Raw genomic sequence first — 27,175 nt, 5'->3', positions numbered from 1 at the left:
ATAGATATGCTTAGTGCCTCCCTTTTATAGATGGGGAAACTGAGGCCAGGGTCACCCAGAGAGTCAGGGGCATAATCTCACCCTCCCTAGGCATTTTTTTTTTCCCAAGGAACAGGGCAGAGCTTGAAGGTAGCCCTAGGACTCTGTTCATTTTGGCTTTTCTCAGTCCTCTCTTCCCAAGTAAGGAGGCGGCAGATGCTAAGTGATACTAAAATCTTTGCCTGTTGCAGTAAATGGATAAAACTGGACCTTTAAGAAAAGCTCAGTCCAGCTGGGCGCAGTGGCTCATGACTGTAATCCCAGCACTTTGGGAGGCCAAGGTGGGTGGATCACCTGAGGTCAGGAGTTTGAGACCAGCCTGGCCAACATGATGAAACCCTGTCTCTACTAAAAATACAAAAAATTAGCTGGGCGTGTTGGCAGGTGCCCGTAATCCCAGCTACCTGGGAGGCTGAGGCAGGAGAATCGCTTGAACCCGGGAAGCAGAGGTTGCAGTGAGTCGAGATGGCACCATTGCACTCCAGCCTGGGCAACAAGAGCAAAACTCTTTCTTGAAAAGAAAAGAAAAGAAAAGCTTAAGCCACATCTCAGAAGGTCCAGCTAACAACATCTGGTGAGACCATTTACAAAGGGAACCAGCCTTAAAAACACATACACTCACACTTTTATTTTTTCCCCTCCTGATTATAAAAGCTATACAGGCTGGTTACGGAATGTTTGGAAAATCCAGGAAACTATGAAGAAAATTAAAAGGCTGCCTTACGAGGCCCCTGCCCTGCACAGCCCTCAGGGGTAACTGCAGTTAACACTTTACTTAATGTCCACTTGGAGTTTTTTCTAGGCTTACGTGGTTTTACTCATACTATAGATCATACGGTATGACACTGTTTTCTTTAAAAAAAATTCCAATAGTCAGGGGTGGGAGAGTTGCCTGGCAAGGGGCCTCTTTCTGGAGTGGTGGAGGTCTTTTGTCTCTTGATCTGGGTAAGTGGTTACAGGGTTCATACATAGGTAAAAAGGCGTCATCCTATGCCTTTTATATTTGTTTATTTTACTTGATAAAAATGGTATTTAAGATTATAATAATAGCAGCTCATTGCAAAGACATTGAAATGGAAGTATACGCACGCCCCTACTCCCCTGCCCAGGTTATAACTGCTGTGAGCAAGTAGTCCCTCCTAACCTGCAAGCTTCCCTGGGTCAGTCCAGAAGGTCGTGAGCATGGTATAGGAGCCAGCAGTGCGGGCCTGGTTCTGCCTGTCCCTTTGATGAGCTCCTTCTCTGACCTTGGGCTGCAGGGGAGGGGGCTGTGGCTCGTCTCACCTTCTTCCTTTTCAGCCTCACACCCGCTGGCTCCTGCCTGGGAACAGCCTGGCTCCTGCCTGGGAACAGCCTGGCTCCTGCCTGGCCCAGGCGGGCTGCGGGCTGTGTTCACTGGGAAGGAATGGAAACACGTCTATTAAGTTTCATGGAAATCATGCTGAGGGGCCCACGTCTGGTGTTTGGGTTCCTGTGGTCCCAGGCTGGGCTGCCGGGTGGATTGGGAATGAGAGTGGCTAGCGTTCCTTCCTGCAGCCGCCTGGGCACCCCCACACCCACCACAGTGTGCTTCCTCCAATACTTGGATGGCTTACGAGCCCCTGGGGTTCAGGCCTGTAGTGGGTAATGTGCTGGCCAAGAGCTCGGAGCTCTGTTAACTCGGAACACACTTCCTTTTTACTGGCTGCCCCTTAAATGGTAACAGTGTGTGGCAAACCGAGCCAATTTGTGAAAGCTAAGGGCGTCCCAGTCTCTGAGCCTTGCTCTGTGAGAGGTAAACAGTTTCTTCAGGCTCTACTAGAAACTGGGAAGGACAGGCAGCTGGGATCGTCAGTCCCCACAGCTGGTGGTCCCCAGGCAGAGGGGGCGGCAGGAAACAGGGGAAGATCTGGGCAGACTTGGCAGGCCCCAATCTGGATTGGATCCTGGCTCTGTCTTTCTCTTCTCTGTGGTCTTGGGCAAGATCAGCCTCGGTTTCTTGACTTGCAAAACGGGTCATTCCTACTTGGCTCCTGGCATCGTTGTGTGGGCTAAGCGAGAGAATGCAAGTAGGGGACCTGGGTACAGTAGCCGCCTGGAGACTGTTGTTATCATTGGGGTGACAGCAGTGGACACAGGGAGGGACCAGGAGAAGGGGGATGCTTCACACAGAGGCTGGGACTTAAGCTTGGGCTGACAGGATGAGTAAAAATAAGTAAGAATGAATAACAATAACAGCAGCGGCCATGACTTTGACTTTCCCCAAGACCCTCTACGTCCATTAATTAGCTCCTCGTGTGTCTAGAACAATCATCTGAGTGAGGTAGGATAGGAATCAGAATCCCATCTATGTGCAGAAGTGGAAACTGAGGCACATCAGGGAAAGATAGTTTAACTCACTGTTTCCCTGAGGTTAGGATGCAGACCACAGTGATGACATAGACAACTGGCAAGGGGCCTCTCTCTGGAGTATGGAGATCTTTTGTCTCTTGATCTGGGTAAGTGGTTACAGGGGCTCATACACAGGTTAAAAAGGCGTCAACCTGTGCCCTTTATATTTGTTTATTTTACTTGACGAAAATGATACTTAAGATTATAATGGGGCTGGGCACAGTGTCTCATGCCTGTAATCCCAGCACTTCAGGAGGCCGAGGAGGGCGGATCACCTGAGGTCAGGAGTTCAAGACCAGCTTGGCCAACATAGTGAAACTGCATCTCTACTAAAACTACAAAAATTAGCTGGGCGCAGTGGTGGGTGCCTATAATCCCAGCTGCATGGAAGGCTGAGGCAGAAGAATCGCTTGAGCCCAGGAGGCGGAGGTTGCAGTGAGCCAAGGTTGCACCACTGTACTCCAGCCTGGGTGACAAAGTGAGACTCTGTCTCAAAAAAAAAAAAAAAAAAAAAGACTATAATAGCAGTGGCTCATTGCAAAGACATTGAAATAGAAGTATACACATCCCCCCACCCCCACTCCATTGCCCAGGTATAACCACTGTGAGCAGGTAGTTTTCTATGTCCCTCTGCACTACAAGGTTCCCTGGGTCAGTCCGGAAGGTCATAAGCATAGTATAGGGGCCAGGAATGCAGGCCTGGTTAGACACAAGGTATGTCACAGACTGGAACTAAATGACATGGAACCATGTGATGGACAGTCAGTCCCTTTCAAATTCTCTGAGCTTCTCCAGACCTAAGGAGAAAGACTTCCTCTGGGGATAAGATGTCTTTAACATCTCTCTGATGCATTTGGGAGAAAGAGAGGGAGAAGACCCCCTTAGGCTCCAAGAGGTGACCAGATGTCCCTAGAATTTACTGATACTATTCGTTTTCATTGTTTATTTTTATTTTTTAAAGTAGTTTATTTTCACAGAAATACAAACAGTAAACAAAAAATATACTTTATGTAAGTAATATATTTAAATATATTTTAATAAATGAAATAATACAAAAACCATCCAATGCATCATCAGTTTATTTTTGGAATTACATTCTATTTATGCCAGTTTACAGTTATTTTTCCATTTATAGTGATGATGTAATAACAATTATAATATTGCCACAGATCCACCCAAACGTGGTGATTCCTACCTTCTTCTTCTTGCCCTTGCCCCGACATGTACCTGGTAACATGGCCGCCCCCACATATCCCCACCTGTGTAGAACATCATGGCGCCCTGCATTTGCATATTAAAAAGCTAGGGTAGTAGGGCCAGTTTTTTCGTGGGCTACATGAGTGACATGACTGGTCAAACCAATCCCTTGAGCCCTATGCAAATCAGACACCATCGCCTCCAACCTCCTCGTAGAAGCAGCCACTTTCCTACAGCACATGGGGTTTTCTCTTTGTTAGAATCCTCCTCCCTCTGTCTCCATACAGGGGAACTGTTTTCTTCTTCCTTCTTTCTTTCTTGCCTATTAAACTCTCTGCTCCTTAAAACCACACATACACACACAGACACACACACACACACACACACACACACACACACACCATAATAATAATAATAATAATAATATGACCACAGAAATTGTAGTGATGGCTCTTACTTAATGAGCACCTACTAAATTCTAGTCCTGTGCAGAGAATTCGCATGTATTACCTCAATACACCCAATCTTGATCAACTCTTTAAGGTGGGTGTAATTACAGTCTCCACTTTACAGATGAGGAAACTGAGGCACAACGAGTTAAATCTGACTTGCCAGGTACACACAACCAGTAAGTGACAGAACCAGAGTTTGAACCCGGGCAGTCTGGCTGCACTTGCATAACCACTGTGATGATACAGAGTCTCATTGAAAAACACAATTGTGTAAGTTTTGAAAAAGTGAGTGGATTTGAAGAAAAATAGTAAGTGCTAATAGTATGCATGGTATGAGGAGATGCTAAACATCATAAAAGTCATCATGAATGATTAAAGTTCCAAAACCAAAACAAAGCAAGCTTAGCCCAGCTCAATATGCTTTCTTTACACAAGGAAAGAGGCCCAGAGAGGGAAAGGACCTACTCAAGGCTGCACAGAGAGGCTGGAGCCAACGTCTCAACAGAGAGGCCAGAGCCCAAGTCTCAGGAGAGAGGAGGGAGGGAGTGGAGAGGGCACCTGGCAGGGGAAGGGACTTCTCCCAGGACTGCATGGGGTGGGAAATGTCAGAGTTTGACCATGATTGGTGGGGGTTGGGGGGGGATTAGAAGAGGACACCAGGCCAGATGAGACCTTCCCTGTTCTGCCAACTTGAAGGCCCCTCCCTCCACCTCAGTGTAAAACCTCCTGGGTACATGTGATTTCAGCACCAGATGCCTGTCGGTCCATCATCCTCTCTGAGCTCACTGCCACGGCAGTGCCCGGACCCTTTTTCCATCACAATGGGCTGTGGACACTCATTCATTCACTCATTCATTCTACAAATAGTGATGGCGGTCCCCTGTGGCCAGCACTGTGTGGGCTACGGGTGGGAGGGAGCCTCGGTCCTCTGTAAAAGCCTCCTGGCATTGGAATCTTGCTGGCATTGAGAAATGCCACCCTCCTCCTCCTCAGAGTTCCTACTGTATTTCTCTTTCTTCAGGGGCCTCATTTACTAAAATGATTTTTCCCTCCTTAAGTAAGCTCCCTTTGAGTGGGGTCCTTATTTATTCTCATCTCCCTTTGCTCCCCTGGGCAACAGGTGGACCTGGAGCTTGCAACCAGGCTGGGGCAACCAGAAGGGCCCCCGTGAGGCTCATGACCTATGGGTCCTAAGACCATACCTGGGTGGAAACCTCTGGCCTAGTCCAACTTGTCTATTTGACAGAAAAATGGTGGTTCTGACCAGGCGCGGTGGTTCATGCCTCTAATCCCAGCACTTTGGGAAGGCGAGGCGGGTGGCTAGCTTGAGCTCAGGAGTTCAAGACCAGCCTGAGCAACATGGTGAAACTCCATCTCTACCAAAAATACAAAAATTAGCCAGGCATGGTGATGGGTGCCTGTGGTCCACAGCTACTCGGGAGGCTGAGGTGGAAGGATTGCTGGAGCCCAGGAAGTCAAGACTGCAGTGAGCCGAGATAGCACCACTGCACTCCAGTCTGGGCGACAGAGCAAGATCCTGTCTTTAAAAACAAACAAACAAACAAAAAGGCCAAGCACGGTGGCTCATGCCTGTAATTCTAGCTACTCGGGCTGAGGCAGGAGAATCGCTTCAACCCAGGAGGCGGAAGCTGCAGCAAGCAGAGATCAGAACACTGCACTCCAGCCTGGGCAACAGAGCAAGACTCTGTCTCAAAAATAATAATAATAATAATAAAAAGAGAAGACAAGAAAAGGAAAAGAAAAATTGTGATTCAGAGAGGGACATTTTGTTTCTTCTGCCATAAAATTTATGAAGCACCTGTTTGTGCCGGGTCCTGTGCAGACACCGAGGCCCCAGAGAGGAAAAGAAGCCAGTGCTTACTGTACCTGCCTCCTGCTGCCACTGCAGCAAATGATCATGCACTTTAGTTTCAAGCTACACAAGTATAGTATCTTGCAGGTAATAAAAGATCAGAGGCCTGACATGCATTTCACTGGACCAAAAACAAAGTCTTGGCAGGGCTATTTCTCTTCTGGAGGCTCTAGGGGAGAATCCATTTGCTTGCCTTCTCCAGCTTCTAGGAGACGCCCACATTCCTTCGCTCCCGCTCTATGTTCCAAGCCAGCAACATCACATTTCTCTGATCCTGCTTCCGTTGTCATATTTCCGCTATTTATTTATTATTTTATTTTATTTATTATTGCTCTGTCGCCTAGGCTGGAGTGCAGTGGTGCCATCTTGGCTCACTGAAACCTCCGTCTCCCAGGTTCAAGCAATTCTCATGCCTTGGCCTCCCGAGTAGCTGGGATTACAGGCATGCATCACCACACCTGGCTACTTTTTTGTATTTTTAGTAAAGATGGGGTTTTGCCATGTTGGCCATGCTGGCCTTGAACTCCTGACCTCAAGGGATCCACCCACCTCGGCCTCCCAAAGTGCTGGGATACAGGCATGAGCCACCACACCCAGCCTATTTACGATTTTTAATGTAATAAGAGATGAGATCTCACTATGTTGCCCAGGCTGGTCTCAAATTCCTAGCCTCAGGCGATCCTCCCACCTCAGCTTCCCAGAGTGCTGGGATTACAGGTGTGAGCCACCGCCCCTGGCCCATAGTCACATTTCCTCTTACCCTTCCCTCTTCTGCATCCTCTTCCACCTGGTGATTACACTGGGCCCATTTGTCTAATCCAGGATGGTCTCCTTGTTTTAAAGTCAGCTGATTAGCAAACTTAATTCCATTGGTAGCCTTAACTCCACTTTGTCTTGTAAGATAGCATGTTCACAGGTTCCAGAGATTAGGATGAGGGCGTCATTGGAGGTCATTCTACCCATTACACCTGACTTTAGATGGGAACTGCTGTAATAGGGGTACTATAGGATCCCAGAAAAGGGGACACCTGATCTCACTGGGGTAGTTGGGGGCACCCAAGAAAATCTCCTGGAGGAGGTGATGGCTGACCTGAGTCTTGAATGAGGAGTTGGCCAGGTGAGGAGGGGTGGAAGTGAAGGGCATTCCAGCAGGAAGCCACTGCATGTGCGGAGGCCTCCAGGTGAGCGAGGGAAGGCATGTGCCACTGTGGCCGAAGCATGGAGAGGGGTGGCGAGGCTGGAGGGGAGGCGGGGGCGGAGGGCAGCTGCCAGCTCTCAGGGGAGCTGGATGCCTGGAGGCTGATGCTTCCTGAAGACGGTGGGAGCCTTTGAGGGGTTTGGAGCAGAGACTGATGAGGTCCGGTTTGCATTTGAGAAAGGTCACTCTGGGGTCCTGGTGGAAAATGGCTGGGGTGAGGCAGACGAGAATTTGGCAGCCAAGGAGAGGAGTCAGGTGATCCTGGGTCCTGGGCCCAGTGTTCCCTCTCCTGGACTCTGACTGCCAGGGGGACGGGCTGACTGCCTTCTGGATCCCTTCCTGGAAGAGGTGGTGAAGCCTGGATCAGGGCGGGGGCAGGGGACAGAGCGGAGCACCTGGCTGGAGAGCTGTTGGTGGAGGGGAAGTGGTGTGGGACACACTGAGGGCTGTTTGTGGGTTGGGAGGCAGGAGGAGAAGCAGTGTTGTGAGCAGATTTCTGGCCTAGGAGCCTGACTGGGCAGTGGGGTCATCACCGAGGTAGGACTGGGGGAGGAGCAGGTTTGGGAAGTTGCCAGGATAGGTCTGATATGTTGGCGGTTGGTGGCTGAGAGGCATCTAGGAGGTCAATGGGAGGCAGCTGGCTGTACAGTCTGCAGCCGTGGACTTGTATCAGTTATTGCTGTGTGAAAAATGACCCCAAAGCTCAGTGGCAAAACAGCAATCACTTATTCTCACTCTCCCATCTACATGTGGAGTGGGGCTGTCTGGTCTGGGCTGGGCTTCCCTCGTGGCTCAGCTTCAGGCTGCAGGCCTGCAGGCCAGCCAGGCGGTGAGACTGGGGCAATGCCAAAATCCTCCTTCTCTTTGACCCTGACCTGAATGCCCACCCCCCACCCCTATTCCTCCACGTCTCCGTGGATCAGCAGATGACATTTGAGCAAAGACCTGCAAGAGGTGTGGGAATGAGGCTGTCTTGAGGAAGAGCATTCTAGGCAGAGGGAACAGCCAGTGCAAAGGCCCCGAGGTGAGATTGTGCCTAGTGTGTTTGAGGGACAGGAAAGAAGGCCAGTGTGGCTGGCAGTGATGAGTGAGGGGGGTGGGGTAGGAGAGGAGGTCAGAGAATTAGCAGGGGCCTTAGGCATATGGGGCCTGGAAGGTCACGGGAAGTGGTCTCTGCCCTTATTATCATTGCTATTATCACCCCCTCCTCCTGTCCCCCACAGGACCCTCCATCTCTCGACACAGCCATCCAGCATGCCCTGGCGGGCCTCTATCCTCCTTTCGAGGCCACAGCACCCACCGTCCTGGGTCAGGTGTTCCGTCTCCTGGACTCTGGCTTCCAGGGGGATGGGCTGAGCTTCCTTCTGGATTTCCTGATCCCTGCCAAGCGCCTGTGTGAGCAAGTACGAGAAGCAGCCTGTGTAAGTCAAGAGGGAAACAGGGACAGGGAACAAGCTGTTCCAGAAAGTCATGGGGCTAGAGGTGGGCAGAGAAGGAGGTGGGCTGGCCTGTGTCTTGTTTCACGGGGAACTGAGGGTGTGGGGGGACTTTCCAAGTATCATTGCTTGCCCAAGGGGAGACATCAGCCCCCCAGATCGAAGGGGATTTGCCTTGTGACATCTATGAGTTCATTACATTGTACTGTCACCAGCAGAGAAGAAGGCCTGAATAAAGGCATCCTTGGGGGCTCCCTGGTCTTGGGGAGCCTGCCCTGCGCCTGACATTGTGGGCACTGCCAAGTGCCTTTGGTGAAGTAGGGCAGCTTCAGTGGAAATAGCAGAGAAGGTCCTAGAGCTTCCCCGGAGCCCCTGAGGCATCAGGACTCTTGCTTTCTTCCCCTGTGACCTCTTCAAACTCAGATCTCAGGGAGGCCTCTGCCAAGGCAAAGTGGAGAGAAAAGTGTTTTAGCCAGACTCATTGGCTGCAAATGACAGAATCCTCACTCAAACCAGGGAAGGGTGGATCAGGCCTCAGGCCCAAGTTGATCCACTGATCAAATCCCTTGAAGATCCTTTCTGTCCCTAGTCTCTGCTTTGCACTGCTTGTTGGCATTATTCTTCCAGGCTAAGTGTTCCCACAAGGCTGGAACCCAGGGAAGCTCAAGGATTTATATTCTATCCTAGGGAGGAAAATAAACTCTTTCCCATCCACTGCACATAGAAAAATCTCAAGGAAGGATCCTGATTGGCCGGGCTTGGGTCATATGCCCATTCCTGGACCAATCACTGTGGCCAGAGGAGTGGGGTACCAGGATTGGCCAAGCTTGAGTCACGTGTCTACCTCTATGGTCAGAGGGTGGAGCTGTTTTAAGAAAAGGATGAGAAGGCTGGCAGTGGTGGCTCATGCCTGTAATCCCAGTACTTTGGGAGGCCAAGGCAGGCGGATCACGACGTCAGGGGTTTGAGACCAGCCTGGCCAACATGGTGAAACCCCGTCTCTACTAAAAATACAAAAATTAGCCAGGCGTGGTGGCACATGCCTGTAGTCCCAGCTACTCGGGAGGCTGAGGCAGGAGAATTGCTTGGAGGCAAGAGAATCGCTTGAACCCAGGAGGCAGAGGTTGCAGTGAGCCAAGATCACACCATTGCACTCCAGCCTGGGTGGCACAGTGAGACTGCGTCTCAAAACAAAAAACAAAAAAACAAAACAGAAAAGGATGAGAGAAGCCTGAGGAGACCAAGCCGTCAAATGCCCACCTCAGGAACTTGCCATTCCCTTCATGGGTTTCCCTACTGTTCCCTGCTCTGTTGTTATTAACACCCACCCTCCTGCTACCTCAGCCTCAAGAATCACAAAGAGGTTCTAAGGTCCCATCAGCCTGTCCTGAGTTGCCCACTGCCTGTCAGGGACACAGCTCATCAGAAGCAACAAGGAAGGGTGGGGAATGTGTGCGTCATTTCAGTGGTAGAAATAAATTGAACGTGGCAGCTAAAAGTCCAGAGTTAGGAACCAGAAGGAAAGTGAGATAATCTATTTTACATGCTTAGCACAGAGCCTGGCTCATAGAAATAGCTCAATACATGGGAACTGGTATTGGAGAAGAAGGGACCTTCTCATGGAAGCATTTGCAGCCACTTCCACATGACACTATTTCATGCAGATGCTCCCCCATCCTTATTTCTTCTCCCTGACAAGCTACACAATTGCCCACTTCCCTTATTTGGCCATTTAAACTTCATTTACACTGGCCGCTTCCTCAAGGTAACAACATTTCCGCGTCTTTATTTTTCCTTGTAGGTGAGTTTAATCTAATTGTAATGATAGGCAAATATCTGTCAATCTCAGAGCAATGGGAAGTCATGTGGGATTAACACGATGGCTTCTGGGTTCAGATGCCCCAGGTTCAAATCCAAGCTCATCACTGTGAACTTTGGAGATCCATGCCACCTCTCTGAGTTTCAGTTTCCTTATGTGTCAAGCAGAAATGTTAATAATACAGCACCTAACACATGGAGATGACAACACATGGAGATGACAACACATGGCTTAGCAAAGACTCTGGCATGCAGCAAGTGCCCAGTAGCTATTGGCTATCGCTATCCCACTTCCTTGTTTCTCCATCTGAAATAAGAGCATGGCAGCCTCAAAGTCTGCCTCTCCAGCCACCATCACCCAGAGGCAGCCACCTTCACATAAAGTCTGGTGGGGCTTGGGGACAGATACAGCTGACTTGAAATGTGAAGGCCTAGGTCCAAGTCCCTGGTGCTTATCAGCTGTGTGGGTATGAGCCAAATGTTTCACCTCACTGAGCCTCAGTTGCATCTTCTGTAAAATGAAAATAATAATGCCTGAACTGCCTACATCAAACTGAGTTACTGTGAAAGTCAAGTGAGATGAGCAAAGCCATCATCGCTCTGGTGCTTTGCTGTTTGCAAAAAATGGCTGGGCTGTTTTTTCTCATTCAATGAGAAGGTGAGAGAGAAAGCATGTTGCAAACCCAAGAGGGCTAAGTGAAAAGGGTCGAGAAAACCTACAGACTCATGAAGGTTTATGGATATTAAGCTTCTCTGAGGCAGCCCAATCTACAATATGACTGATATAAATGGGTTTATCAACATAAGGTATAACTATGCTCAGATCTCACTATTTCCACAATCAATAATTCCAGGAAACACCTGTTTAATTAGCAGGAAATTCAGTCTCACTCTCTGTACATCTCCCCTACACACATCCAGATTATATAAGATTGTCTGGGACTTACTCAATCCACAGAACTCAGACTCTTTTTCCAAAAGCCAGTTAAAGACCCGTTGTCAGCCCAGTGGAGCTGTTGTTTCCGTTGTTGCCACATGGTGTCACTGTTGAACACTGGTCCCGCACAGCCCAGTGGAGAGGCTCAAATGAGAGGGATCACTTGGGTCACAGCCTGTTCCAGAATGACCCGCTGTACCCACCTATACAGGGAATTTCTGGCAACTCCAGTTAAAAAAATTTTTTTTTAAAGTTTTGCTTCACCTTCGTGTTATTATCCATTAATGGGAAATAAATAAAAAATAAACAAATAAGCCTTCATTTATTTAATGAGAAATAAATAAACAAACAAATAAAAAATAAACATTCAGGCCCAGAATAACCTTTGGGTCAGGAAAAACTGGACAGCCATCTAGTAAGTTAGTGGCAGGGTCAGATTTCCTGACTTCTCATTCAGTACTGTTTCTACTTCACCCTCATACACTATCCAAATTCAATAAGATGTTCAACACTTTATTATAAAATAGGCATTGTGTTAGATGATTTTGGCCAACTGTAGGCTGATGTAAGTGCTCTGTGCACTTCTAAGATAGGCTAGTCTAAATAAGCTATGATGTTCTGTAGATTAGGTACATTAAATGCATTTTTGACTTATGATATTTTCAATTTATGATGGATTTACCAGGATATAACCCCACCATAAATTGAGGCCATCTGTATAATCTCACTTAATCCTCATACCAACCCAGTAGTACTGACATGTATTATTATCCTATTTGCAGATAGGGAAATTGGGGCTCAAAGAAGTTAAGCAATTTGCACAAATTAGCAACGTAGACGTTTGTCTAAACCATGTCTCCCTGGCTTTAAAATGGAGGGCTAAGGCTTGAATTGGGTTGGGAAATGTTCTGGATAGATGCAGAGAGGAAGGGAGCATGAGCCAAGCAAGGGGACCACTTGGGAAAGCCAATTGCTAACTAGTGCATGGTGCTCTGAGCTTTCTCACTTGGGTCAGTAGGCTAGGATTTCCAAGGTCAGGGCCAGGATGAGCGTGAGGCAGGAGAGTCAACCTTTGCACAACCTTGACAGTGAGTGCCTCCTAAATGCTGCCTCATCCTAGTCCCTGACCTGTTCCAGATTCCACGTGGGAGAGGGAAAGGAGCAAATCCAAGGGTGGAGCCTTTCAGGGCCAGGTTCTCTGATGCCATCCCCTTCTCTCCACAGGCTCCCTACTCACACTGCCTCTTCTTACACGAGGGCTGGCCACTCTGTCTGAGGGATGAAGTTGTGGTCCACTTGGCACCCCTCAACCCTCTCTTATTGCGCCAGGGTGACTTCTACCTCCAAGTGGAGCCCCAGGAGGAGCAGTCTGTCTGCATCATGATCAAATGCCTCTCCCTGGACCTCTGCACAGTGGACAAGAAGCCTGTTCCCGAGCCAGCCTACCCTATACTTTTCACCCAAGAATGGCTGGAGGCCATCAACAGTGACTTTGAGGGAAATCCCCTACACAACTGCTTGGTAGCATCAGAAAATGGGATTGCCCCTGTGCCTTGGACCAAGATAACCAGCCCAGAGTTTGTGGATGACAGACCCCAAGTAGTGAATGCCCTCTGCCAAGCCTGGGGGCCCCTTCCATTAGAGGCACTGGATTTGAGCAGCCCTCAAGAGTTGCACCAGGCCAGCTCCCCAGACAACCAGGTGCTTCTTGCCCAGAGTTTGGCCAAGGGTAAGGGCAGGACATATGGGAGCAAGTATCCAGGACTCATCAAGGTGGAGCAAGCCCGGTCTGGGGAGGTGGCTTTCAGGATGGACGAGGTGGTCAGCCAGGACTTCGAGGGAGACTATGTGGCTCTCCTAGGCTTTTCCCAAGAGAGCAGAGGAGAGTCTCCCAATAGGGAGGCAGGCACATCCAGTGGGTGTACTTCTGGGGCACTAGAGGAGATAGCTGGAACTAAGGAAACTCCCTTATTTCAAAAGATACTGCCTCTCTCAGAGGCCAGTGAAGGACCTTCCTTGGGAAATCGGGCTTGCACAAAGCCAGAAAGCTCTGAGGAGAGGCCCTATAATTTGGGCTTCAGGAGAAAGGTCAATCATAAAGCACCCACCCACAACTCAGAAAGGCCGCCCCAAGGCTCCTACATGAATGTCCTTGAGGACCCACTGGACTGTGCCTCTGGTCTCAGGGCAGGTGTCTCACAAGAGCCAGCTGCCTCCAAGATGCAGGGACCTCTAGGAAACCCAGAGAATATGGTGCAGCTCAGGCCTGGACCAAGACAAGCCTCCTCTCCCCGCCTGTCCCCAGCTTCTCCTGCAGCTCCAGCCTCTGAAACAAAGATAGAGGTGAAGACCAAAGAGAGAAATGGGAGACTTCCCAAGCCCATGCCCTGCCCTAGCAGAAACACCTCCTCCCCTGAGCCCCCAACTCCTGGGCTCAAATTCTCATTCTTGAAAGGGCAGAGGCAACCCTCTGTGACCCCGGAGAAAGCCTCACTCCAGCACGATGGGCCCTGGAAAGTCCTGTGTTCCCTCTACTCTCCTAAACCCAACCGAGCCAAATCTTTGGGGAAAGGTAAGATGCCCACATGCTCAGCTGTACAGGGAGGTTATTGTCTGGTTGAGATCACATTTCAGGTGGTTTTGGTTGTAAGTGATAGAGACCACCTGGGCTGGCTCAGCTTCAGGGGTTTAGTATACAGTGTGGCATGTTAAGGGGCTTGAAGTCTCATGTGTCTGGAATTGAGCAAGGCACTGTGACTGTGTTACAACTGCCTGAGTTCACACTCCACCTTTGCCATACACTGGCTGTGTGACGTTGGCCAAGTACTGAGTTTCTCTGAGTCCACGTTCTCCCTATCTGTGCAATGGGAATGTCACCTATTTCACAGTGTTATTTTGAGGGTTCAAAGCGACACCAGAAGCCAGGTGTAGAGGCTTATCCTGTAATCCCAGTGCTTTGGTGGCTGAAGCGGGAGAATTTGGGTGGCTTGAGGCCAGGAATTTACAAGAAAGAAAGAAAAGAAGGAAAAAAGGAAGGAAGGAAGGAAGACGGAAGGAAGGAAGGAAGGAAGGAAAGAAGGAAGGAATAAATAAAAAAGCTGGGCTTGGTGGTGCATGCCTGTAGCCCCAGCTACTCGGGAGGCTGAGGTGGGAGGATCTTTCAAGCCCAGGAGTTCAAAGCTGCAGTGAGCTATGTTCATGCCACTGCATTCCAGCCTGGGCAACAGAGTGAGACTGTCGCTAAAGAAAAAAAAGTGAGGTGTGGGGAGGGGTAACGCTAGAAGTAAGGGGCTTAGCGCCATGCCTGGCACATGGGAGAGATCAATAGGTGTAAGCTATTATCAGTCAGAAAGAGAAAGAGGAGACATTTTCCCCTTAGAAAGCCCATCTTCTGCTTAACATCCTTTTCTTTGTTGTTGCTTTTTCCCAGCTGGAACAACTCAGACCAAAACATCTGGCCCAGCCACTGCCCCCAGCCCACTGACTGAGGAAAAGGCTGCCTTGCCAGAAGCTTCTGCAGGCTCCCCAGAAAGAGGCCCCACCCTGGACGAGGAGCCCCCAGGGTCTGAGCCCAGGATTGGGGCTCTAGGTGTCAAGGTTTTCCGCTCCAGGATAGCATGCCTGCCAGGTTCCAGGGGATTCAAGCAGGAGGTGGTAGGGAGGGAGCTGGGGGCCCCAGAGCATCCTCAGGTGCTGTTGGGTGGAGGGGAGGCAGGGAATGTCCTGGAGGCCTAGGTTCTAGACCAAGCCTCCTTGGGCCTCAGTTTCCTCATCTTTCCCATGGGAGAATTGGAATAGATGAAAGCAATTTGTTGGTATCCATCCACCCATCTATCTGTCTGTCCATCTGTCTACTTGTCCATCCATCAGTGAAGCAGCCAAGGTGGATACTGGGTTCCCCAGAAGCAGAGCCTGAGACATAGATTTTTGGGAAAGTGACCTGTTGGAGGAGGGCTCTGAGGAGAAGGACAGAGGGTCAAGGCAGGGGAAGGAGCCAAGCAAGGCTGTGGGCTGACCCCAGGGAGAGCACTGGGGCATGACCCGCCCCACAGAGCTGGCTCCAGCTGAAGGTGTAGGGGACTGGCCTTTTATAAGCCTTGTCTGTCAGTCATTAACTGTGGGCTGATCCCCGGTCTGTCCGTCATTAATGAACTGCAGGAACTTCGGGCTGATCCTGGAATGGGGTGGGGCAGGGGGAGCCAGTGATCCAGTTCAGCCCAGAGTGCTTCTTCAGAGAGGGGGCATCTGTGAGCCACTGACAACTGATACTTGCAGACTCTGGGGATGGGTTCTCTGCCTGCTGAGGGGATCTGGGTTTGGGGTACTAGCAGCATCCAATACAGAAGGTCTTATCACTCGTATTTAATATTTCCCCATTGTTGTAACAGACATTAACCGGTTCCTGGGCTTAGCACTGGCGATTCATAAGAGAACAAGTCTGATGTGTTCTCTGCTATCAGGAAACCTATATTCTAGTGGTGGGGAAAAGCCAACAGGTTATCGCAACAGATTATTGAAACCCAGTGTAAACAAAGTGTGACAGTTGGGAAGGACAGGGGGCTGTGGGAGCACAGATGAGTCCCCTGGTTCAGGCTTAGGGTAGTAGAGGTCAAGGATGACTTCCCGGAGGAAGCAACGTAAAGCCCAGTCCTATGGTATGAGTAGGAATTATCCAGGTGAAGAGTTGGGAACAGCGTTCCAGACAAAGGGAACAGCATGTGCAAAGGTCCAGAGGCAAGAGAACCACAGTGCTTTCTGGAGACTGATTGTCCTGAAATACTATTTTACTTCACAGACTTCTATATCTCTCCAGGACCTTGGGCACTGCCCTGTCTTTTTGCAGCTCCCAGGAGACCTTAATCTGTCCTTTTCCTGGTCATCTTTGCTGAAGCTCCTGCTGTTTGTTCCATATTAATTGTACACAAAGGATCTCATGATCCTCTTAGGGCCATCATGGGCCAAGGGCTCAGATTTTGTCCATGGAAGGCTCTGCTGTGGGAGGAAGATGACCTTTGTTTTAGTTCTAACTCTATCATTAGCTCCCTGTGTGCCCTTGGAGAAGTCACTGCCCTCTCTGGGCCTCCTCGAGAGGAGGAGAATAGGCAGATAGGACCTGGCTCACTGTCACTCTTCCCTCAGTTACTCTTGTTGTAATTCTTGGGGGTTGCAACATGCACTGTTAGCTCGCACATGCCTGATGTGTAGTATGTGTGCAAAAAGCATTTGCTGTGTGAATGAGCAACGTCCACATGCGTGCTCCTTCTGTCCGTTTTTTGTGCTGCTCTTCTCTAGTGATCTTGTCCTCGTTCCCCACATGACTGCCCCCATCGCATCCCCCGTAACCAACTTCTCCCCGCCTGGTTTGCGTGTTAAGGCTCCCTCTCCTTTACCACTGCTTCTCTTTCCAGGTCACCCACTGCCCCAAGTTTCATCATCTTCAGGCCTCCCAAAACCTTGAACCTATTGGTTCAACCACCTTTTCACTCCCCTTTTCCAGCGTGTCTCCCCACCGTCCACCACATCCCTTCCCCATCATCATATGTCCCCCACTCTCCACCACATCCCTTCCCCATCATCGTATCTCCCCCACCCTCCACCACATCCCTTCCCCATCATTATGTCTCCCCCACCTTCTGTCACATCCTCACATCCCTTCTTCCTAGCTTAGATTCCAGGCTCACATTGTAATCACTTCCTTTCAAACACTCACTCGCTTGCTTTCCTCTTCCACCTTCACACTTACCCAGATAAATCCCAACCTCCGTGAGATCCAACTCTCCACCTGCACCCTCAAGCTGAACGAAGCTGGAAAAATCCACACAATTGTGCAGGCTAATTGTGTTGGATTCCTGACCACTGACCTCTGGGGGTCCCAATGGTGCTAGTGGATCCTACTTCACCTCCAGAGTCCTGAATGACTCCCCCACAGTCCTGTGTGATGACTTCACACCTTCTCTCTCCTTTGACCTTCAACACCACCTTCCCCAACTTAAATCTCAGCTGATGACCTTCCTTCTGGTCTGACTGAGTAAGCAGAAGCAATTGGAAGGAAGTCTATGAATTGCTTCTGCTTACTCAGTCAGACCAGAAGGAAGGTCATTCACCCACCTGCTGGCATCTGTATCCACAGGCTCAGCATTCTAGTATGGATGAATTGTCCATGTGCCTGAGGCTGACCCTGAACCAGTGCTCTGTTCCTCTTTACCTCCTCAAAGACATCCCTCCAACAAGATTCTCTTCTCCTTCCTACAGGATCATCTTCCCTCTTTGGCTCTGGGCCATTCCCATCAGGATGAGAACACGCTGCAATATTGCCCAGCTTGAAATGAGCTATTCTAGGCCCCCGTGTTCCCACCCTCACCCTTTTACATTAAAACTCCACAAAGCAGTTGTCTGTGTTCCCTGTTTCCACACCTTCTCTCTTCCACTCACTCTAATCAGAATCCCTTCCCCACTGTGCCACTGAGACACGTCTTGTCGAGGTCGTCATTGCGTTCCATGTTTCTAGATCCGGGGTCAATTCTCAGTCCTCATCACCCTAGGCCCTTCCGCAGCATTTGGCATGGATGGCCACTTCCTCCTGTTGAAAGGCTTTCTTCACTTGCCATTAGATCTTCAGTCACCCAGTCCTCCTCTCACCTCACTGGCCACAATTTTGCAGCCTCCTTTCCTGTCTCCTCATCTCCACAAGCTGTAAATCCTGGAGGGCCCCCAAAGCCCAGTCCTTGGTCCCTTTCTCCTCTCCATCCACACTCACTTCCTAGGCGATCTCATCCTGGAAGTGGAATATTTTCTGTAAATGCTCTCTCCAGGCTGACAACCCCGACACTGATTTTTCCAGCCTGGGCCCTGGCCATGAACTCCAGACTTATCCATCCAGCTGTTTACTACTTGATGTCTCTGCGTGGAGGTCTCACAGACATCTCTAACTTAGCATGTCCAAATATGGACTCCTGACTTCACATCCCCTCACCCCACACTTCCCAACCTTCCAGTCTTTCCTCATGGCAGTAAAAGATGACCACATCATCCTTGATTGCTCTTTCTCTTACACCCCACATTCAATTTGTTAACTGTCAACTCTCCCATTAAATTGTGTTCAGAATCTGTTGACTTCACCCCACCCAAGTCCAAACCAGCGTGGTCTCTTGCCTGCTGCAGTGGTCTCCTCGCTGGTGTCTCTGCGTCCACACCGGCCTCTGTTGGAGTTTCCTTATAGGGCAAACAGCCCCCAGAGCCTGTGCTTCAAGATCTAGATCTGCTCCAAGCCAGCCCTGTGAAGCAGGTCTCCCCGTAAAGTTTTCATAAAGATCTGTTCTCAGGAAAGAAACTGATCAACATGCAGGTGTGAATGTCTGCTCCCATGCTGGGGATGGGGTTTTGTTTAATAGGCACTGTGTTTCCCATTGTGACCATAACAAGTTATTACAAATTAGTGACGTAAAACAACACAAATGTATTATCTGATCGCTCTGTATGTTAGAAGCTCAACATGGATCTCGCTAGGCTACATCCAGGTGTCTGCAGAGCTGCATTCTTTCCTGGAGGCTCTAAGGGAGACTCCATTTCCTTGCCTTTTCCAGCTTCTAGAGACCACTACTTTCCTTGGCTTGTGGCCCCTTCCTCCATCCACAAAGCCAGCAATGTTGCATCTCCCTCACCCTCCATCCATCTTGGCACCTTGCTCCTACCAAAGCCAGGATAATTTCTCTGCTTTTAAGGATTCCTATGATTAGATTGGATGATCCAGGATAATCTCCCCACCTCAAGGTCCTGCCCTTCATCACATCTGCAATGTCTCTTTTGCCATGTAAGGTAACATATTCAAGGTTCTGGGGATTAGGGCATGGACATCTTTGGGGCCACAGGCACAAAGCCTTAGGAGAGGGCTTCCCTGTCTTTTCACTGGAAAATCCCTAATGCAGAAGAGAATGAACAGAGCCCCTGAGATTGAGACCTCACCCTGAGCTCTCAGTTGCTCCATATAGATCTTTGAAATCCTTTTTGCCTTTAAAATTTCTATACATTTTAAATATCCATAAATAGAAAACATTCACACTCATTTTGATATGAAAAAAATGCTTTTAATTGCTTGCAAATTCAATTACTTACCATTCCTCCCTCCCCAAACTTGGAGTGACTCTTCATGCTGCTGGCAGATGCAACACATTTTTCAGCAACTTTGGGCAACCCCGACTTACCCACCACCCTCATTTTGCCATCCTCATTTTCACCTGAGGCTCCCAATATCTGTGAACAGCACAGCTTCAAGCCACAGTTCTGAGATGCTAATGATGGTATTTCTGGCGCCAGCTGGTAGGTGAGGATAACATTTGGGGCAAAAGGGTCTCCTTGGCCCAGCTGAAGACAAATCAGGTGGACAACTGCCCCTTGCTGTAATCAACTCAGCTGGCACTGGGTGTGTGCAGGGCCCTGTTCCAGGCAGTGTGGGGAACCAGACATGTGAACTAATTGTATGACCACTGTGTCCCAGTGTGGAATGTCCTGAGTGTGTGAACCCTTTGCTGCTCAAAGTGTGGTCTGGGGACTACCTACATCAGCGTGACCTTGGAGCTAGGGGGAGAGGCAGAATCTCAGGCCTGCTGAACTGGCATCTGCATTCTAACAAGATCCCCAGGCCCATCAAAGTTTGAGAGGTATTGCTCTAACCCTCCATTCCTTCATGAATCAATCACAGACATTGATTATCCAGCCTTGTGCTGAGCACAGGGATGCAACAATGAGTTTGACCCAGTGCGCACCCGTAAGGGCTCTCAGTCTTGCAGGATCTCACAGAGGCCTACATTTGCTTTGGGAACCTGGGACTGGGGAAGAGCTTCTAAAGAGGGAAGGCAGTAAGGAGGTCTTCCAGGAAGAGGTGGCATCTTGGCTAGTCTTTGAGCGATGAGGGGGATTTCACCAGATAGAGATAGGACAGAAGGGCATACCTGGCAGAAGGAATAGGGTGAACAAAGCTGGGTGGTATCATCTGTCATTGGTGGCAAGGGGTGACTTAGTATATTAGTGTCCCAGGACTGCCATAACGTGGGTGGCTTAAGCAACAGAGATTCATTTTCTCATAGGTCTGGAGGCTGGAAGTCCAAGATCAAGGTGTTGGCAGGGTTGTTTCCTTCTGTGGCCTCTCTCCTTGGCTTGCAAATGCCCATCTTCTTCCTGTATCTTCATGGGCTCTTCCCTCTGTGTCCAAATTTCTTCTTGTAAGGACACTGGCCATATTCTATTAGGGCCCACAGTAATCTCATTTTAACTGAATTACTTCTTTAAACACCCTATCTCCAAATACAGTCACGTGCTGATGTACTGGGAGTTAAGACTTCCACGTATAAATTTGGAGGGGCAGGGGACACAGCTTCGCCCTAACACCTAGTGTATGAAATGAGGATGGAAGAGTGTGCAGAGCCTGAGACACTTCAGTGCCAGGTCCAGAAGCTTGCAGTTTCTCTTCAAGGCCATAAGGAGCCATAGAAGGTTATAGAGCAGGGGAGTGCAGCACCATCAGAGCTGCAGTTGAGCTCCAGGCCTCAGGTTTATAGCAGACAAAGGCACCCCTAATTCAAGGGGTGAATCAGGCATGGTCTCTACCCTTGTAGAGAGTTTGGGGACCTGGGCCTGTGGGGGACTGGGAAGCTGCTTCCCCACCCCAGTTTCCTCATCAGCAAAATGGACCCAGGTATGTGATGTAGCATTTCCTGACCCAAGGGACCCAACAAACAGCTGCGATAGGATTTTGGAGGGACCTGTACCCGCACTTCCACCTTCACAAGTTGTGCATTTTTTTCGTGGTTTAATGACTTCACCTTTTGGACTTTAATATTTGAAAAATTTCAAACCTATAGAAAAGTAGACAGAATAGTATGAATACCCATGTACCTATTACCCAGATTTAATAAATCTTAACATTTTGTCATGCTTCATCTATTTGTTTCTGAAGTATTTATAAAAATATTACAAATCTTCATATTCTATCCCCTAAATACTTCAGTGTGTTCCCTAATAATCACAATACCATTAGTACACTTAACAGGTAAAAAAAATTTTCTTTTGAGACAAAGTCTCACTTTGTCACCCAGGCTGGAGTGCAGTGAAACAATTATGGTTCTTGCAGCCTCAACCTTCCCGGCTCAAGCAATTCTCCCACCTCAGCCTCCTGAGCAGCTAGGACTGCAGGCACACACCACCACTCCTGGATAATTATTTATTTAATTTTTAGTAAAGACAAGGTCTTCCTATGTTGCCCAGGCTGGTCTCGAACTCCCGAGCTCAAGCCATTCTCCTACCTTGGTCTCCCAAAGTGCTGGGATCACAGGCATGAGCCACTGCACCCGGCCCCCTAACAAAATGAAAAATAATGTCCTCATACTAGTCAATTTCCAGTTTCTGTTCAAGTCTCCCCTCTTATCCCCAACAAAATGTCTTTACTTTTGAAATTTGTAAGTGAATAGTAGGAAAAAGATCAAATCCATAATATCAAGAGGATAACATTGATATATATGTATACACATTTACATACACACAAAATTTTTTTTTCTGAGACAGAGTCTCACTCTGTCGCCCAAGCTGGAGTGCAGTGGCGAGATCTCGGCTCACTGCAAGCTCCATCTCCCAGGTTCACGCCATTCTCATGCCTCAGCCTCCCAAGTAGCTGGGACTACAGGAGCCCGCCACCATGCCTGGCTAATTTTTTTTGTATTTTTTAGTAGAGACGGGGTTTCACCATGTTAGCCAGGATGGTGTCGATCTCCTGACCTCGTGATCCACCCGCCTTGGCCTCCCAGAGTGCTGGGATTACAGGCGTGAGCCACCGTGCCCGGCCACAAATTTTTTTTTTATTGTAAAAATTATGTCAGATTTTAAGACATATGTGAAAGAATGTTCCAGGTGGTTGGACCCCTGTGAGGCGGCACTTGTGAAGGTGGTTAGGTTTGTCCAAGGCTTCGTGAGCTGTGAAGGGTTTTGCATGCTGCAGAGGGTGGTGCCCATGTGGAGTGGCTGGTGGTCATTGCAGGGCATCCTGGAGTGAGGTGACTGAAGTGCAGGGCTCTGAGTCCAGGCTGCGAGACAGGCATGGTTTCCCGAGGCCCGAGCCTCTTTCCCTGCTGCTGTACTTGCCCTCCCCTTTCCTCCCCATGAGGATGGGCTGTACTGGCTCCCGGAGCCTCAGCCTCATGACTCCTGTGGGGAGAGTGAGGCACACAGCCCAGATTCCTGGAACAGGAAATAGCCTGTCGGAAACCCAGGGTTGAAAGTCTGCAAGAAGAAATAGTGCTGGTGGCCACAGGGCTGCACGCTCACCACCCCTTGGACTGGAGACGAGAACAGAGACAGTGATCATTGTAACGACCAATGATTGAGCAACTCAATCATTCACTGAGCTCTTGCTGTGTATTAAGTGCTTCTCAGGAGCTGTCTGATTTCATCCTCGAAATAACCTAATAAGCTCAGCATATTATTCTCCCGTTTAACAGATGAGGAAATTGAAGCTCAGAGGTGCACTGACTTGCCCACAGACACACAGTGAGTCACTGCAGAGCAGAGACTTGACCCCTTTCTGTGTGACCCCAGAGTTCATGCCATGAGCTTTGCCTGCCCACATACCTTATACAGAGGGAGTGCTCTGCACAGAGGAGATTCAGGGAAGACTTTTCTCATGAAGTGGTGTTTGAGCTGGGTCTTGAAGGATAAGTAGAAGTCAGAGTTCACAGAAGGAGAAGGAGAGAAAGGGTGTTCCAGGCAAAGGAACCATTATGGCCAAAGGTCTGCAGGCCACAGGAGAGGTCCCTAGAGGGCCCCCCCAAAGTTCTCACTGCTCACATGTGCCCTCTGTCCTCCAGGTGGCCGGGACAGGGCCGGGCGGCCCCTGCTTCTGGTGTCAACTACAGAGGGGGCCTGGGAGGCACCATGGTGCACAGTTTCAGAGGTCACCAAGCTACTCTCCTACCTGTGTACCATCCCCAGGTAAGGATCTGGGCCACCCTGACTGCTCCATCCCCACCTCAACCCTCTGGGCCCAGAGCCCTGGACCAGACACTGAGTGGAGAGGCACCATATCCTTCCATCCAGTCGTCTGTTCACAGAGCCAGTCCCCAGACAGATGCTGGGGGAAAGCAAAACAGCCTCAGTCCCTGCCATCGGGGGGTTGTCAGGCTGGTGGGAGAGATGGACAGAGTGCAAGAAACAAACCATGGCCAAGAAACTTTCAGGAGTGTCAGTGTGATGAAGAAAAGAGTGATGTTTGTAGACCAGTGGTTTTCATTTTTTTTTTTTTTTTTTGAAATGGAGTTTCACTCTTGTTGCCCAGACTGGAGTGCAACAATGCAATCTCAGCTCACTGCAATCTCCGCCTCCCGGGTTCAAGCGATTCTCCTGCCTCAGCCTCCCAAGTAGCTGGGATTACAGGCATGCACCACCACACCTGGCTAATTTTGTATTTTTAGTAGAGACCACATTTTTCCATGTTGGTCAGGCTGGTCTTGAGCTCCCGACCTCAGGTGATCCACCCACCTCGGCCTCCCAAAGTGCTGAGATTACAGGCGTGAGCCACCGTGCCTGGCCGGTTTTCAAATTTGAAGGTGCATTTGAATCACCTGGTGGGCTGTTAAAACAGATTGCAGGGGCCCATCCCCCAGATTTTCTGATTCAGTTGATGAAGGTGGGTGGGACCTGAAAATCTGCATTTGTAACAAATTTCCTGGTGATAACAGGTGCTGGGCCTGGGACTACCCTTTAAGAACCATTGTTGTAGAGTAAGAAGAATAGGGGATGTTAATTTCAATTGGGAAATCGGGGAAGGCTTCCCTGAGGAGGTGATAATTGAGCTGTCATCTGAATTATAAATATTTGAATAAACAAAGGAAAGGGGTGAATGAGTAAATGAATGAATGAGACAGTGAAAGAATGAGTGGGTGAGCGGGTGAGTCAGTGAGTGAGTGAGTGAATGAATGATGAGTGGACTCAGGCTGATTTCTAATGCTCCTCCTAACACTCCTACCCCTGCCACCATTCAGACTTAATGGACTGGCTGGGGAAGAGGCGCCCTCTTTTCCTCTGGGACCCAGCCCCTAGCCAGGGCACTCTTAGAGGGGATGCTGCTCAGGACTGGCTAATAAGCCCCAACTCAACCTAGAGGTCTGCTGTTGGGGGTAAGGGGTGGAAGGTGATGGAACCCTCTGGAACTATCTTCATGCATCCCACCCCACTGGAGCCATCACTGCCACCTGCTGGTCACTAACTTTTTTTTCTTCTTGTCCAAGGTGGAGTGGCTTTTCTGGACTGAGTGGGAGATGGGACCCCCTTTTTCTGTGGTGGAAAGTGACTAGCGTGGTAGACAGAGCTCTGGGATCCCACCGACTGGCTATGCAACCATAGGGCAATAATCTCCCCTCCCCAAGGCTCGCCTGAATAAAGGGCATGACCAAGAGGGCTCTAAGGACCAAGCTGGGCACAAGTGGCAGGGATGAGGGGGTGTAGAGGATGTAAACTGTGGAGTTCAGTGCACACCAGGTGTTTGTGTGCTGGGCTGGTCTTCTCCACTTGTGCTCTGAATGAACATAGGCTGGGCCCCTGCTCTGGGCTTGGCTTCATGCTACATGGTGCTAGGGAGAGAGGCTCCTCACACCGGGCCCTGACTTTTAAGGGCCCCCAGGTTGGTAGCAGAGACAGGTCTGGAAACAAATCACTGTCCAGCATGGGCATCGCCAGAGGGAGGCAAGGACATAAGGTCAGAGACTTGAAGTCACCTCCCAGAGCCTCCTGTCACTGTCTGCCACTGGGCCTTTCTGTGCCTCAGTTTCCCCTTCTAGGATAATCATAGCAAATATTTACATCCCATTTACTCTGTGCAGTCACTGAGTGCTTTACAAGAATGAATTCATCAGTCCTCACTACAGCCCATAAGGCCGGTACTATCATTATTAAATTGACTCAGGGAGATGAAATAACTTGCCCAGACCACAAGGTACTAATGGCAGCGCCACAGCTCTACCCTCCCACTGGGCCACCTCAGGTTTTGTCTGTGCACTGAGTGGTTGGAAGGCTTGAGGGCAGTTGGGGGCTATTTTTCAATCCTGCCTGATCATTAGACTGGCCGAGGGTGCTTGGAACCACACAGATTCCCTGGCCACCCTGTACCCACTGGCCAGATGGCTAGAGGGGTGGGGATGGGAGAGTAGGGTGAGAAATCTGTATTTTAACAAGTCTTGAAAATTGTGCCAGTTTGGAAAATCCTAAGATAGTCACTGAAAAGTGGCCCACTGTAAGCTCAGTGCAATGTGGCTGAACCAGGGAGGGCGTTTTGACTGCAATCAACAGAAATTCCCATTTAAAATGTTTTATCTGTTAAGGAAATGTATCATTGTATGTCTCTGCCTCATATCTCTTTGTTAAGAACTTTTTAAAGGAGGGAATGTCTTTCCCAGAAGCCTCTTTCCCCGGAAAACTTTCCCTCACATATCATTGGCCAGAAATGTCACATGACCCTCCCCCATCTAAACCAATCACTGGCCAGAGGAATTACGTCACTACTGTTGACCTCAACCAATCAGAAGCCAGGCTCTGGGGGAACTTGGCTTTTTGGAGGGAGTTGGATTCTTGAACAAAATAAGGATTCTGCCTACACAAAAAAGTGGGTGAGTCCCAAGTGACTTGCCTCCTGTACCTGGGTTAGTTGCTAGAGTTAGGAATAGTAGGGCTATAAACGAGGGCTGTATGAGGTATTGCAGGAGCACCAAAGAGGAAGCAAAAGGCTCTGCCTGGAGAAGAACCATGGAGGGCTTCCTGGAAGGGGCATTGGAACTTGGTCTTACAGGATGAAGAGTTCACCAGTAAATCAAGGTTTCTAGCAGCCAGGTTCCCTCACCTTCCACTAGGTCCTGCCCCCTGTCCGAGGCCATCCAACAAGACTGTCAATTCCGTTTACCACCCACAGGCCTGAAGATAAAGCCAAAGGGCTGGCGGTCCTGATTGACGCCAGGAGACAGCCCCCACAGCCTAGTCTGGTCAGCGCCCTGCAGGCCACCCAGGTGAGTGGGAGGTGGAGAGCCTTAGCCTAGTAAGTCCTGGGAGCCACCAGGGGCCTCCTGACATTCATAGAGTCCAGGGGTGCTTAGGGCTGGGACCAGGACTCTCAGGCAGGGACTTTTACTGCAGCCAACAGAAAACTCAGCCCTAACAAGCTTGAAGCTCATTGGTTCATGTCACTGGACAGTCCAGGAGCCAAGTCCAGCTTCAAGTATGGCTTGATCCAAGGGCTCAGATATTATCATTAGAACCTGGTTCCTCTCTCTCCATTTCTGGCCCCGTTCTCTTTGGAGGATGCCAAGCCACCCCGCTTGGCACCCCGTGCCCCTTGGTGGCCGGATGGCTCCCAGCAGCTCTGACTTCACATGGTCTCTAATTTAAATCCATTAGGAAAGAGTAAGAGATTATTTTCCTAGAGGTCTCAGCAAAAATTTCTTTGTGTCTCAGTTACAGTGGATTCAGGAGTCCCTCCACACCCAACCCTGTGGCCTGGGGGTGAATGCAACACACTGATTGGCTCAGACTTAGATCACATAAAGCTCATGAGCTGAGAAGGGAGGAGAGAAGAGATTCCTATCCAGCAATTATGGGCAGCAGAGTCAATGGAGGTTCTGCATCTGCTTACCTTATGGTCTGACCTCCTTCGCTTTGTAGGTGGGCAAACTGGGGCCCAGAGGGGTGGGTCATCTGGAAAGATTTGCAACACGACTTGAACCTGCTGCTCTCATGACTTCTAACCAATGATTCACAGTCCAAACATATCACACAAAGATTCCGGTCATGGAGGGACCCCACTCTGTCCTTGTGACCCGTTTGCCT

General features: G+C 49.5%; 1 protein-coding gene across 1 annotated transcript in view; it reads left to right on the top strand.

Annotated features, from left to right (window-relative positions):
* Window positions 1-27,175, top strand: part of KIAA1755 (KIAA1755 ortholog) — a 48,054-nt gene that overhangs the window by 6,321 nt on the left and 14,558 nt on the right. Inside the window, exons 2-6 of the mRNA XM_019017456.4 lie at window positions 8,353-8,550; window positions 12,545-13,892; window positions 14,751-14,948; window positions 23,173-23,296; window positions 26,265-26,358. Coding sequence (XP_018873001.3) covers window positions 8,353-8,550; window positions 12,545-13,892; window positions 14,751-14,948; window positions 23,173-23,296; window positions 26,265-26,358 — 1,962 coding nt within the window. The remainder of the gene's footprint in view (window positions 1-8,352; window positions 8,551-12,544; window positions 13,893-14,750; window positions 14,949-23,172; window positions 23,297-26,264; window positions 26,359-27,175) is intronic.

This window comes from Gorilla gorilla, chromosome 21 (assembly GCF_029281585.2).
Source record: "Gorilla gorilla gorilla isolate KB3781 chromosome 21, NHGRI_mGorGor1-v2.1_pri, whole genome shotgun sequence".
NCBI lineage: Eukaryota > Metazoa > Chordata > Mammalia > Primates > Hominidae > Gorilla > Gorilla gorilla.
This window is presented reverse-complemented; position numbering and strand designations above follow the sequence as displayed.